At 38.2% G+C, this 13,427-nt stretch overlaps 2 protein-coding genes across 3 annotated transcripts in view; one reads left to right on the top strand and one right to left on the bottom strand.

Moving 5' to 3' along the window:
* Positions 1-2,134: 2,134 nt before the first annotated feature.
* On the bottom strand, positions 2,135-4,413 carry rps9 (ribosomal protein S9). Of its 2 annotated transcripts, XR_005186814.1 has the most exons (6): positions 4,374-4,413; positions 3,460-3,571; positions 3,232-3,354; positions 2,865-3,051; positions 2,639-2,768; positions 2,314-2,390 (listed from the first exon to the last, which is right to left on the bottom strand). XR_005186814.1 is itself a non-coding variant. In XM_037676893.1 (5 exons), the coding sequence occupies exons 2-5, from the start codon at positions 3,554-3,556 to the stop codon at positions 2,213-2,215; spliced, it is 585 nt and encodes a 194-aa protein (XP_037532821.1). In that variant the 5' UTR covers positions 3,557-3,571; positions 4,374-4,413; the 3' UTR covers positions 2,135-2,212. The 2 variants fall into 2 exon arrangements, 1 of the variants encoding a protein (XP_037532821.1); XM_037676893.1 differs by lacking the exon at positions 2,639-2,768 and having other exon boundaries at positions 2,135-2,390.
* A 565-nt stretch (positions 4,414-4,978) lies between these two features.
* rbfox1l (RNA binding fox-1 homolog 1, like) overlaps positions 4,979-13,427 on the top strand; it is a 14,031-nt gene continuing 5,582 nt past the window's right edge. Inside the window, exons 1-2 of the mRNA XM_037676892.1 lie at positions 4,979-5,278; positions 10,049-10,285. Coding sequence (XP_037532820.1) covers positions 5,192-5,278; positions 10,049-10,285 — 324 coding nt within the window. The 5' untranslated portion in view covers positions 4,979-5,191. The remainder of the gene's footprint in view (positions 5,279-10,048; positions 10,286-13,427) is intronic.

Below are 13,427 nucleotides of genomic sequence, written 5' to 3'. Positions count from 1 at the left end.
ATTACACAACTAATGTACATAAAAAAAGAAAAATACACAACTACTGTGCAGGGGAGAGGACCACCTTCATTCAAACTTTATTTATACAGGTTAATCCCATTGAGCCTCTGGGACTCATTTACGAGAGACCTGATTTTAACAGAGTGATGACAACAGTAAACAAAGACAACAGTAAACAATCATAAAAAGCAAACACATTGAGAATAAAAAAAGGCATTTAAAACAAAAAGAAACAAAAACAACTGGGTTGTAAAATGATGTAGAAAACAGGAACATGTCTGCAATGGTTTTTGCCAGGAACTTAGATGTCTGAAGCCACTTAGAGGACAAGAACTTCGGATCTTGTTGCAAGAAACAAGAGTGGAGTAGAAGGTCCTTTTGCCTAGTTCAGTCTGCAGAGGGAACACTGCACGTAATAATGTCCCTAAAGAATACAATTTATGCATTTTTATCCTAGGGGACAATATTTAGGTCTTTCAGGCGCGATGTACGTGTGAATCATTTAACGGTTCTTAAAACTGGTACCACTAGTGGTACTGAGGAGGACCATCTAGAGTAATGAGACTCAAAAGATTTTGTTAAATAAAATAGAAAACACTTGACCATTTTAAATAAAAGCTAATTAACTTTGAACTGTGATGTAAAAACAAGTAATAAAATTATTTTAGGCCAGTTCTCTCTCCAGTTATGTGCGTCCAAGACAGTGTGGTTATTTTTATAGGTAGACTTGATATACTTGTACAGTACAGGTACTGAATGGAACAATACTCACAAGTACCATATTTTCCGCCATACACATCGCACCGCCCTATAAGTCGCATCAGTTCAAATATGTCTAATAGTGGAAAAATCCATAAATACATCACACCACCGTATAAGTCGCATCTATTATGCGTCTCCGCTGACAACCTGGAAATGTGGGCCGGTGTTGTGCCAAAAATCGATTGGCTGAGCGTGCACGGGAGAACTTTAACAAGAATGATTAAAAACATCATTACAGTAAAGGTGTCTCAGTCCAACTTTTAATTAAGTTTAAATGCACTTTGACGGTCAAATCAGCTGCATTTCAAAACCTGATTCGCAGTAGGCGCGTGCACGAGAACCCGCTGTGCATTTCTTTGAAATTTAACAAGATAACCACCTAGAAACATTTGTTTGCTTTAATTTATAGTAAAGGCGTGTCTCAGTCTCAACTCTTCCTTAATACTTTCCCACTTTGACGGTCAAATCAGCTGTATTTCAAAAGCAGATACGTGGAAGTAGAAACGCTCAGGGACGAGTCACTGCACATTTCTTCAAAACTTAACAAGTACCAGTATTTCAAAAGTATCTGGTGCCTCGGTGAGCACAGGGAGGAAATCAGGAAGGAGGAAAGCTGCACATTTCTTCTAAATTTAACAAGCACCTAAAACAATTAACAAAGTTCATGCTCAATAATCCAGGTATACAATCCAGCATTTTTCAGTCGGGTCATCTGGACAGTTTTTATTTGGTGCTGAAACGTTTCGCCTTCGATCCAGAAGGCTTCACCAGTAAAGGAAACAACAAAACTGAATCTTCCCCCAACAGCTTACTCCAGTGGAACAAACCAGTTCTGCTTGTGATTAGATGCTCTTTGGTACGCCCCCTCCTCCACTGCCAGCCCTCTTCCTTGTTGACAGTCGTGTCAAACTGGTTAAAAACAAAGTCCAAAGAACTGGTTTGTTCCACTGTGGAGTAAGCTGTTGGGGGAAGAATCAGTTTTGTTGCATTTCCTTGACTGATGAAGCCTTCCAGATCGAAGGCGAAATGTTTCAGCACACACACAAAAAAAAAACCTGTCCATATGACCTGAAAAATGTTGATTGTATACATGGATTATTGAGCATGGACTTTGTCATTTTCAACCAGTTTGACACAAGGCGAAAATACAGTACTTAAAAAAAAAAAACTCAATAAAGTGGAGAATATTTTAAGAACTGTTGTGTAAATTTAAGAGTAGATGATGGTTAATCTTGTGCAATGCAACAGCAGTTATTCCCTGGATTAGAGGCATGGCAGGTTTACTTTTTGTCTGATAAGCTACTGGTTTTTATGGTCTGTGGCAGTAACAACTGTACAGAAAACTTGAACATAAGACACAGGGACAATCCAGTTATTTGGTCAGACTTTCTTTTTTAATTAAGGATTTTGACAAGAGGAATCTCAGAAACCTCCCCAGACAACATCCTTCTTAATCTTCCTCCTCGTCGTCGGCTCCTCCAGCTCCACCCTGACCCTTCTTGGCGTTCTTTCTCTTGACGCGGCCGGGGCGTCCACCACCATAAGGAGACCTCAGAGAGAAGTCGATGTGCTTTTGGCTGTCCAGGCGAACCACGAAAGAAGGTATGTTCACCACCTGCTTGCGCACGCTGCCAAGACAGGAAATACAACATTTTAAGAGTACATCTAAAAAAGCTTTATGATTAAATTTACAAAAAACTAAAGTTAAAAAAGTTACAACTGAACCAAAGGCAACACTTTACTGCAGGCTTCATTCACGAGGAATTCTTGACACCATAGAAAGTCTGATCATGTATTTAATCATCAGCCTGGTTATGCATATTCAAGCAGCAGTGAATACCAACAATTGCCCGAGGTGCAATCCCCCATACCTTACCTGACGACCTCATCAGCAAGTGGCCTCATCGGCAGGATTGGCTCTGGGCAATGTCTACTGACAAGGTATACGGTTTTGATACCGCATTGACCTTGCTGAAAAGTTTAATTGATCTCAACGAGATGGTCCTCTGATGAAAGAGGAAGCAGTGACAGTTTCTCATGAGTCCCTTGGAAGACTTCTGGACCCCTTATTTTCAAGTTTCTCAAGAGGTTTAAGAACTTACCGAATGTGTCTCTGGCGGATAAGAACACGGGCGTGGTGAATGCTCTTGGCAAGTCCGAGCTTGAAGACCTGCGTCTGCAGCCTCCTCTCCAAGAAATCCTCAACCTTCAGACCCAGGATGTAATCGAGCTTCATTTTACCCTCATCCAGCACACCGATCCTCACCAAACGCCTGAGCAAGGCATTACCTGTGGGAAAAAAGTCACAGAAAGGAAGTTTAGACACTAAAACTTAGCATTACATGGAATACATAACTGAATTTAGTAAAGAATGACCTCATTCACGAGGAATTCGTGACACCACTGTAAAGTCTGACAGTTGACTTAAATCATTGGCCAATATAAGATGGGTTTGTTTCCTTAACTTGCCTTCAAACAGACGCTTGGGGTCCTTCTCGTCCAAGGTGAGCAGCTCTCTGGCAGCTTTACGGATCTTGGCCAGAGTGAATTTGACCCTCCACACCTCACGCTTGTTTCTCAGTCCATACTCGCCTTGAAAGATGAACAGTCATTGTTTAGCGCAGTATAAAGAAATAGAATCATGGCGTAACATCACTTCAGACTTTGAAGTAGTGATTGTGGCAAAATAAGACATACCAATGAGTTTCAACTCCTGGTCAAGACGGGACTTCTCAAAAGGACGGCGAGGAGTGACGTATGTCTTACGACATACCCAACTTCTGGCAACGGGCATGGTGGCTTATCGTGCCTGAAATGTGAAGGCAGCAACATTACCTCTTCAAAATGTTTAGCTTAACTGTTGTTAAGCATCAACGCCACAATGCAGCATATTCGTTACAAAAAAAAAATTGGATTATAAATACTTTTGAGTAAAGTGGTTGGCATTTTTTAAAATAGCAATTAAAATATTTAACATTTGATTAAAACGTTTAATAGACCATGTCGCTAATTAAAAATATGCATGCTTAACATGCCATTAAGGACATTCAGAATAATTCAAGTTTAATAAATGTACAGCTTTCATGAAAATCTAAACAGTTAACCAACTTTCTTTTTTCTTTACATTTATGCACTTTATTAATTTTTTAATTTATTTGGGGCACCCCATTTACTGCTGCAACAATACAAGCATTAATAAAACGGTACTGTTATAACACAAATAACCCATCTTGGGCCTGTAGCTTCCCCTAACGAAAATTTTTATTTACCGGTAATTAATGTAACATTTCTACTTGAACATGCATAATGCATTTAATTGAGTTGGACATCATGAAACATTATTGCTAGAAAACGTTAAAATAATGCTAGAAAACCACTAATTCAACCACACGACGAGGCCTTTAGTCGCGCAGCACCACGTTGTTTAATGGGACTGTTAGCGTTAGCTTAGCCGAATATTTTCTTCGAAAATAAAAATAATAAGGAACAATATTAAGGCTATTCAGGACACTCGTTTGAGCTTAATTTAATATCATACCAACGTTTGCATGCGTTTTTGTTTAAAAGCAGTTATTTTGTGTAGTTATAAGGCAGGAAGTAGCTCCTCATACCTGCTTCTCCCAGGCTTCACGCAGTAAAGAGGAAGTCAAGGAGAGCGCGTGTTCGATTATATAGTTATACGTAAGACTACATTACCCATCATGCGTCTTGTTTCCCCTTCGAAGTGAACTGTTGTCGCACTCTGTTGGTCAAAACTGGAAAATACTGTACAGCCTGCCATCTCAAAACCGTGACATTTTTGACAATATGTACGCTTTGTTTTGTTTCTGTTTTTTAATATATATATATAAATTATTAATTAGACTCTTGAGATTGATCCGAGTCACGTTTTTCAGAAGGGGAAACTTTATTTCTTTCTCATTACACCCCCCAGATTTTACTATGTATTATTCAAAATTTTGTAAAAAGTAGTGCAAATCTTGCAAGGAGCTGTGAGCGATAGTGAGGGGAGGTAAGATGATAAACTCAACGAGGAGGACATGGATTACTATTTATATAACTCTGAAAGGAGACCCTGAACATGTGTTTCTGTCTGTCATCCTGCACCATCCACTGATGGACCCACAGAAGCTCACTTGTTTTCTCCTTCACTGCTTTATACCCTGTCCCTTACAGACAGAAAACTTGTTCTTTTGTGGACTTTCATTGTATTTTTGACTCACCTGTGGGGTGAAATACATTTTTAGCCCTCTCTTTCATCACCTTTAGGATTGATTGTGACTTCTATCTGGGATTTTTCCTCTTTTTTCCAGCTTGATTGGCTGCTCCTCTGTGTGCGTTCAAGGCTTTTCGTTTCCCCTACTGTCCTTTCTCCTTCTCCCCCTTATCTTCCTTTGTTCCCCGTCTCCTTGTGTGTGGTTTTGGGGCTATGCTGTCCTCACCCACAGTGATCCTCCAGCCTTATGGACTCTCCGTCTACCCACAGACAACCACATGCTACCCCAGCATAGTTCAGGTAAACTCTTTGTTTGTTCTGCAACTCTGTTCTTCCACATAAATGTTTGTCACGAGTCATTAAAAACATATTAAATGGGCTCGACTTTATGGGCCAGAAAAAAACAATAAGTAACAAAAACTTTCTTTTTAAATGCATATGTTAAATTTGCAAGAGACAGTCATTTCTAATGACAGTGTCATTTGTCCAAAAATATCAAAATTAAGCAATATTTTTGTTTTATTTATTAAAAAATTGAAAGCCCAAGTTTCACACTTACAATATTATATATATATTTTAATCTAATTATTTTAAATTTAAGCATTTCTTGCATTTTTGCACCCTTATGAATTGGGTTAAACAAACTTAAAATGGTTGGTATTACAAATGTGCAACAAAGTGACATTTCCAGTAAAGATGAATTCTCCTGGTCAGTTTAGTGACGTTCCAGAGAAATAATCAATGACAGTAAGCACACATTTAAGTGTTATCTTTAGTCCTTTGGTCTGAACGAGACCAGCAGCAAGTGTCCCTGACATACCACAGATGCCAAAAGGCATCTGGCATCTCTACCTTGTCACTATGCTTCACACCGGAGGTATTTTTAGTCCTTTCCTCCTGAGCTCATAATCACCAGAAGAGGCTCTGTCACCTACATGCCTTGAACTCCAGTCAACTGTGCTTTAAACAGACATAAAACCTGCCTGTTGTGCATTTAAACACGGACGCCTCAAGCCTAAACTTTACGTCTGTTTCTGTGATTTAATGCACATCAGAGGTTTAGTTTGAGGAAATAGATAGGTGCTGTTTGAAGGTGACTGCAGCTGTAAGTCAAGTTGCAGCTGGAAATAAAAGCCTGAGGAATGTGACACTTCATCTTGAATCAATTACATTTATTCCTTGTGTAAAACAATAAAACACCCAGGTCTGAACCCTTATTCTGTTTCGCACACTTCACAGGCGTTGGCGTAGAGTATCGGCTATTTCCCAAGTTTCAGCAGATGTGTTTTGAAGTCCATGTCTTTTCAACTGTTTCATGTAAAAACCTTCACTTCAAAAAAGCAGAATGTGCTGCATGGGAAGACAAAAAGATGGAAAACAGTTTCCCCTAATAAGCTGCCAGTACTTGCTCCGGCCAGTAATGAAACGTCACATCTGCAGCTCCCGTCGTCTTGTTGTGTAAATCCTGCAGCAGCTGCTGCAGCCGGCACCTGGCTCCAAGCTGTCGACCTCTGACCTCAAACTGACAGCTGAGGAAGGAGATGAGAGAAAGATTGAGCAAATGGCAATCCAAAAAAAAAAAAAAAAAAAAAAATAGAAAGCCTGTGTCTTGCTGACACTATGATACTGAATCAGGCTCAGCAGCTGGTCCATGCAGGAACTCGTGTGGGAAGAAAGAAAGGATGGTTGATGGTGAAACCTAACGAGCAGCTTTATCTTCACTCACGTGTCATTTCTAAATCTGATCGGAGGGTCACTGTGGTCACGCGTCACTTGCTTCTTGAGATAATTGCATTTAGAGTATTTGATTGTCAGGGATAGTGAAGGTTAATATACTGCAGATGTGAACTGTCAGTTTCTGTCTGCAAAGTGACTAAAATTAGTTTATTTAAATTAATTATCATTTAAAGTCACAGCAAACTATCTGTCATGATCATGATATTTATGTGTACGACAAAGCAAAACACAAATGTAAGTATTTTCTGAAATGTGGTGAAGTAACTCTCATAAATATTTAAAATGTCTGTTATTTAGAACATTTATTTTACTGCTTTTTTTTTTTGTAGTTTATCTGCCTTTTCTGTCAATATTTATTTTCTCTTTTACTATTTGATTAGATGTAGGCGCTAAAACCTTATCTGATCGAAGAGTTTGGAGGTCCGGCCTCTTATTAGTGTAATCAATCAAAGTAATCATAGGATGTACATCAGCTGATTAACCTTTGGAGTTAACCCAGTTCAAGATGGCTGCCACAGCTAATCTACCTCAGCCAACACAAACTGGCCAAAGCTCAGTTAATTTTACAGCTGTTGAGCTCAAATGTGATGTGGTGGTAGTAGCTGAGAGTCATCCCCATCACATATTCTGACTGTTGATAGATCTTTGTTGTACAAGATGGTGGATTTTTATTTTTTTATTTTAATAAAATGCAGGTTGGGTCCAAATTTTACATGATGCTTAGTTTGTCTACAACTTTAGTTCAACTTTACAAACATCTATGAAGATTTTTGATGTTTAGATTTATTGAATTTTGACTAAAATGTCTAATTTTTCCAAAACAAAATAAATAATACAGCAATAATAGATTTAATGTGGACTACAGACTTATGCATAAAAGATGAGAAGTTTGTTTGTCATAATTGAAATAGGATTTTTATCAATTATTGCAAAATATTTGGAAAGTAATGAGAGCAAAATGACTCCTTATATAAAGAATGGTGTTTTAAATAAATCCAGAAATAAAGAAAATTGCATATTTTGCTGAGAATAATTTCTCCGATTCATAAAATGCAGCTCGGATTCAAAATCCTCTCATTAGAAACAAACAGAGGGCTCTAACGAAGCCTTTTCAGCCAGACAGAATAAAGTATTTGCATGTTATTTTATTTAACAACTGCATCACACATCCATCCATCCATCCATCCATCCATCCATCCATCCATCCATCCATCCATCATCTTTACTCACGTCTTCCTTTTTGGGTCGTGGGGGTCACTGGTGCTCACATCCAGCAGTCACACATTAACTCGTTTATTTTGTAAAAGCATCAATGTTCATGTTTTACAGCAGAAGAAGTGTTAACTCACATAAATCCCACACCCAGTGTGTGTGTGTGTGGGGGGGGGGGGGGGGACACCACAGTCTTTAAGTATCTGTTTGGGTCCTGTTGTCTGGCTGATGAAGTGATTGACTGTTACAGATGTCAACAGCTGTGTGGTTCCCCTGTTCTTTAACTGTGGCAGCCATTTGTCGTGATTGGAGGATGAGTGGGACTTGTAATGGGCGGGGGACAGGGGGGGGGGGGTTCAGCTGGCATTAAAACATGCAGCTGGCGTCAGACAAAGCATCAGAAAGAGACGAACACAGAACAGGGGTAAGACTGCTTTGATTTTTGTTTTAACTGCGGGGTTTCTTATCGTCTGAGTCGTCATTTTAATTTGAATTCAGAGACGAAGGAGATGCCACTGTCAAAAATATCCAGTGACACGTTGCTTTTTGTTGTTTTAAATCAAAGATAAATCCTTCAGCCAAGTGATTAATCTTATAAACTCCAGCTCCAACTTGAACTAAAGAGTTATTAAAAAATAACATTGTCCTCTTTTGTTTATGACTCTAAAGAGTTGACGTTTCGCTGTTAGCACAGCTGTTTTATTGACGACAAACTATCATAATTTGCAGCAAACTGAAAAGAAATATCTAAAAGATCAGTGATAGAATCAGCATGAATCTAAAACAAAATGTTTTTGACAAAACAAGTGTTCCCAAACAGTAACTATATAGTATAATACAAATATAAAACAATACATTTTTAAATTAGATGTCTGATAAGTTTTGACTTTTTAAAAATGTAAATAAATTCAACTATAATTCCTAAAACTGAATGATTATAAACTTTAAATGTAAATAAGTTGGACAAAAGCTTTGGAAGCTGTTGAAAAAGTATTTCATCAACATTACCGGTAGATTAGTTTGAGAAAATAACAAAAACATGGCTTTTTTTTTTTTTTTGTTCTGTTTGTTTTACAGCCTAAATCTCCTTTTTGTAAACAATTTAATGCAAAGATAAAGTTAAAAACTTTAATTCCAGCACTGTTTTCCTTTTTCTTTTATAATGGTGGACTCAAGAATTAAACAAGTCAGTTGTTGTTTTATGATGATTTATTAACCAAGTAAAGAAAGAAATGAGAGTACAGAGAACAAATCAACATCAAACACAAAGCAGAGTATATTGTACATTTGCCAAACTTGATCTATTAGCCAACAGAAAGGACCAGATAATAACTTAATATAATTTTTCACTCACACTCACGCAGTCTGTTGCATTCAAGTACAACAGGTAATTTACATAATTCTTACTGAAATTTAACAATAACCCACAGAACTTACTGTTTCTGTAAAATGTTATCTCATGTAATGAAACTAAAGTACAACTGTAATGTTGAAAATTATCAATTTAAACCTAAATGGAATATTAAACCTTACTTTTCTTGGAGCAACTCAAATTTTTGTGTGGATTGTTGAATTTACAGGTTGCAAAAGAATGCATCACAAGTCTTATATGGTCAAAAAAGAAAGAAAGACAGAAATGACTGTAAGGCCTTCCCGAAGGCTCAAGAGTCCCGTGTTTCGGTCCCACCCACTCTACATCGACTTTGTGACTGGTTAATTTTCCTGTCAGTTAATAAACAAACGCATCCTGGAGGGACAGACTGAGCTCAGCCTTCTCTTCTGACAGTGAAGTCCTAACCAATGACAGAACTGTCAAACATGTTTCTGCCTGGAGACAAAAGGTTTAAAGAATCGGATTGAATGACTTCTTCATAATTAAAAGTTTCTCGCTCAACTGCAGAAAGTAAGAGATTGGCAACAAAAAAAAAAAGCAACTACATAAAAATATATATTTTATATAAAATAAATGTTAATAAAAATTTAAATATGTGTTGAATTCTTAGGCCTTCTCTGAAAGTGTAGAAGGCCCTGAGGGCTCTCCATCAGTAAAGCGATAAAACATCTGGTTAGTGTGTCGGTGATTTTTAAAAAATCTGAATCTCCCTCTCCTTTTTTCCACAGGGGGGCCCCGCTCAGGAGGCGGGCCCCAGTGGCGGGGACCCCACCCTTCCTCAGGTTTATGCTCCGCCCCCATCGTACCCACCACCAGGTCAATGCCCGGCTACATCAGCGGGCAGACTGGCCACACTGGATTTCAGCTCTGCTCATCACAGCGCAGAATACCCCGAACACCCCCAGCTCCGAGTCTATCAGGGGTCCCAGCACGAGGGGCCCGAGGCACTGGGCTCCAGTAACACGGTAGGAGCGGTGACCCTGGAATTCACAGTGTCCCAATAAAACACGATCCTCAGTCAGTTCATGTGATAAAAGTCTGTTCAAATGTCCCACAGAGCAACATGAGCAGATAAAGTTTCTCTGTTTATATTTAGAGTTCTTCCTCCTCCTCCTCCTCCTCATTAGGCCCTTTTACGGAAAGGTCGAAGAACAGCTGAGAAGAGATTTGTTGTTGAAAATAAACATTTCCTTCTCCCCTCATGACTTATTTTAATTCAGATCACCTTTAAAGATTACAGCGTGTCATTTGTAAATGTTTACAGTTTTCTGGTTCATCTGTTGACTAATTTATTTCACTTGGTGTTAAATAAATTCCCCTTTAATTAAAAAAATGTATATAAAAAAGTGTTTTTTCAATCATTTTTCTGTATTGAGTTAAAATAAATGGAAAATCCGATAAATAAATCATTTATAAATATAAAAAAATTAGAAAAAATTAATAAAATTCTTATTTTATCTAAATTAATTTTACAAAATATTTAATTTTCAATTTATTTACCGTAATTTCCAGACTATAAGCCACTATTTTTTCAGGTTTGAACCCCGCGGCGTATACAATGCTGTGGCTAATTTATGGATTTTAATTTTTTGATGGGCTAACGAGCTTCCTGCCGCCAAAACATTTATCCTCATCACACACCGGCGCTCACGTAACTGGATGACTGGTGGCGAGAAAGCATTTACCAAAACTGACGGCGTGCAAAGAGCAACTTCTGCTCCAGTCTGCAGTGGATGCTGAGAGAAGAGCAGTTTAAAAAACAATCCTCTGCAGGAGGAAGATGAAGATAGCGATCACTGACTTCCTTGTAGGCTACTGTATTTATTTTTTAACCAGCTTTATTACTGGCACAGTTCAGAAAAAGAAAAAAAAACTACGTATTTGTGTGTTACCGGTACATACTTAATCAAAAGTTAAAAAAACATTTTTGTGTAAATGTCTCACGTTACAACATGGACACCTGCGGCTTATACACAAGTGCAGTTTATATAAGTACAAAATTATTATTATTATTTTAATGTAGTGGGTGTGGCTTATATTTGAGTCCAGAAAATACGGTACTTAGAGTAAAAAAAACTAATAACTTGAGTAGGAATTTTTTACAAATAGTATAAATAAAATGTTAAAAATGTTATAACTTTTGGTAATTATTTAATCTATATTTATTATTTATCTTTAAATGAAGAAAAAAAAAACTATATTTAAGGAATAAAGCAACTTGAGCTTAACTTGCCTGTAAGTGAGCATATATGATTCCAAGTTGCTTTTTTCTAAAAAAAAAAAAAAAAAAAGGTCTAACTGAAGCAGGGTTTCTAAAATTAGGTTTACTTTTGCATCGGTTTATTGTACCCAAAGGATAAATGCTCCTAGCATCTTGGACTTTTTTTTGCTGCCAAAATGTGTCAATTATTTTGATGGATTTGACTCAAAGTACTAAGTAGCTATAGAATAGATCAGTAAAACAGTTTTTTTCAGGTTAAAACATCTTTAATGAAGTATTTTAGGATTTATTAGTAAAGCGGAGTTAGCCTACTGGAAAACTCCTGAAGAATAAAATTCAAAGCGGAAACAGCATTCATAAATAATATTTCACCGCTCTGATAAAACGTTGTATCTGTGTGGCTGACCACTTCTGTCTCCTGCTTCTGCTGCAGCTCTCTCTCCCTCCTCTCATAAATGGTGTCATTTTTATTTTTTTTTATTTTTTGTGGCCCCGTCTATATATTCTATCACTAGAGTCCCTGACAAACTTGGGTCCGTGCTGATTTTCGAAGGGAAAGTTGAGACGTCGCCAAGGAGGGAGGGGTTCAAAGGGGAGGCTGACCAGATGACTCCCTTTCCCCCCTCTGAAATATCGCTCAGGTCCAGAACACAAATCTGCATCGTGACATGTTGACACCACCACCCCACTGAACCCCCTCCACTCTGGCCTGTGTGTGTGGATGTGACGGTCTAGTTAAAGTCACAGTCAGCTTGTGGCTCGTGTGTCTGTAAAACACCTCCTGGGTGAATGTATCTTTGTTCCTCTTCTCTGTCCCCACCTTATTAATTTTGCCCCATGATGACCTTTAACCTTTGGCAGAAACGCAGCACCATGACCTGAGACTGACCCTTCAGTTTTGATCCCCTTTGCCTTCCTCTCGTCACCCTCCTCGTTTGAAGCTTCCTGCGCACCGTCTCTGCCTTGTTTACTCTGGTTTAATTTGATCTTTCTCCGCTGCACGGAGGCCTTTTCACTCTTTATCTGCCTCTTGGTACTAGAATGCTAATACTCAAGTCTTTAAACCGCAGTCCTTACTTTAGAATAACATATTTTTCTGTCATTTCTTGTGCAATGTGTTTTGTTGTTCTTTCCGACGCTTTTTGCTCTTTCTTTCTTGCAGCTCAAGCTCACATTTGTGAGCAGAATGTTTTAATTTTATGGTCTTGTTCATTTGCTCTAAAAATACTTGTAACGTTTTAATATTGCCAGTGGTGGACAATGCTGTTCAACCAACACAAAGTACATGCGCAGAAATGCGTACACACTATAGCATTGTGGTGCATTGTGGGATAGTGAATGTTTTTGTTTCGGCACATACGTAGGTCTCTGAATGGTTCTGCATGGGCCACACACCAATGTCAGGGAACAAAACAAGTGAGGACACTTTTGTGTAGCATTAATTATTGTTCTTTTTACAACTAAAAACTGGGTGGTTCCCAACCATGGTCCTTGAGGAACACCATCCTGCATGTTTTAATTGTTTCTCTGCTTTGACACAACTGATTTGACTGAATGGGTGATTAACGGGGTTCTGCAGAACTGGAGGAAGTAATTAAATCACTGAATCAGGTGTGTTGGAGCAGGGAAACAACTAAAATATGCAGAATGGTGTTCCTCAAGGACCAGGGTTGGGAACCACTGCTTTAATCTACGCCCTAATAGTTTTATGGACGGTTTGCTTCCAAGCAGCCAAACTTAAAGTGGGTTTAATCAGTGGTTCTCGAAATGTTCAAATAATTTCTAGCTAGCAAATCACTAGCTAGTAAGTTAGCTAGTGACTAAATTAGCTAGTGACTATTAGCTAGTGACTAAGTTAGCTAGTGACTAAATTAGCTAGTGACTAA

Source organism: Nematolebias whitei, chromosome 5 (assembly GCF_014905685.2).
Source record: "Nematolebias whitei isolate Nwh7 chromosome 5, NemWhi1, whole genome shotgun sequence".
NCBI lineage: Eukaryota > Metazoa > Chordata > Actinopteri > Cyprinodontiformes > Rivulidae > Nematolebias > Nematolebias whitei.
This window is presented reverse-complemented; position numbering and strand designations above follow the sequence as displayed.

Coding starts and splice junctions, on each gene's coding strand:
- rps9 (XM_037676893.1), bottom strand. CDS start 3,556: ATGCCCGTTGCCAGAAGTTGGGTATGTCGTAAGACATACGTCACTCCT. Junction 3,355..3,459: donor CCAGGAGTTGAAACTCATTG/GTATGTCTTATT, acceptor TCATCTTTCAAG/GCGAGTATGGACTGAGAAAC. Junction 2,391..2,864: donor ATCCGCCAGAGACACATTCG/GTAAGTTCTTAA, acceptor CTGTCTTGGCAG/CGTGCGCAAGCAGGTGGTGA.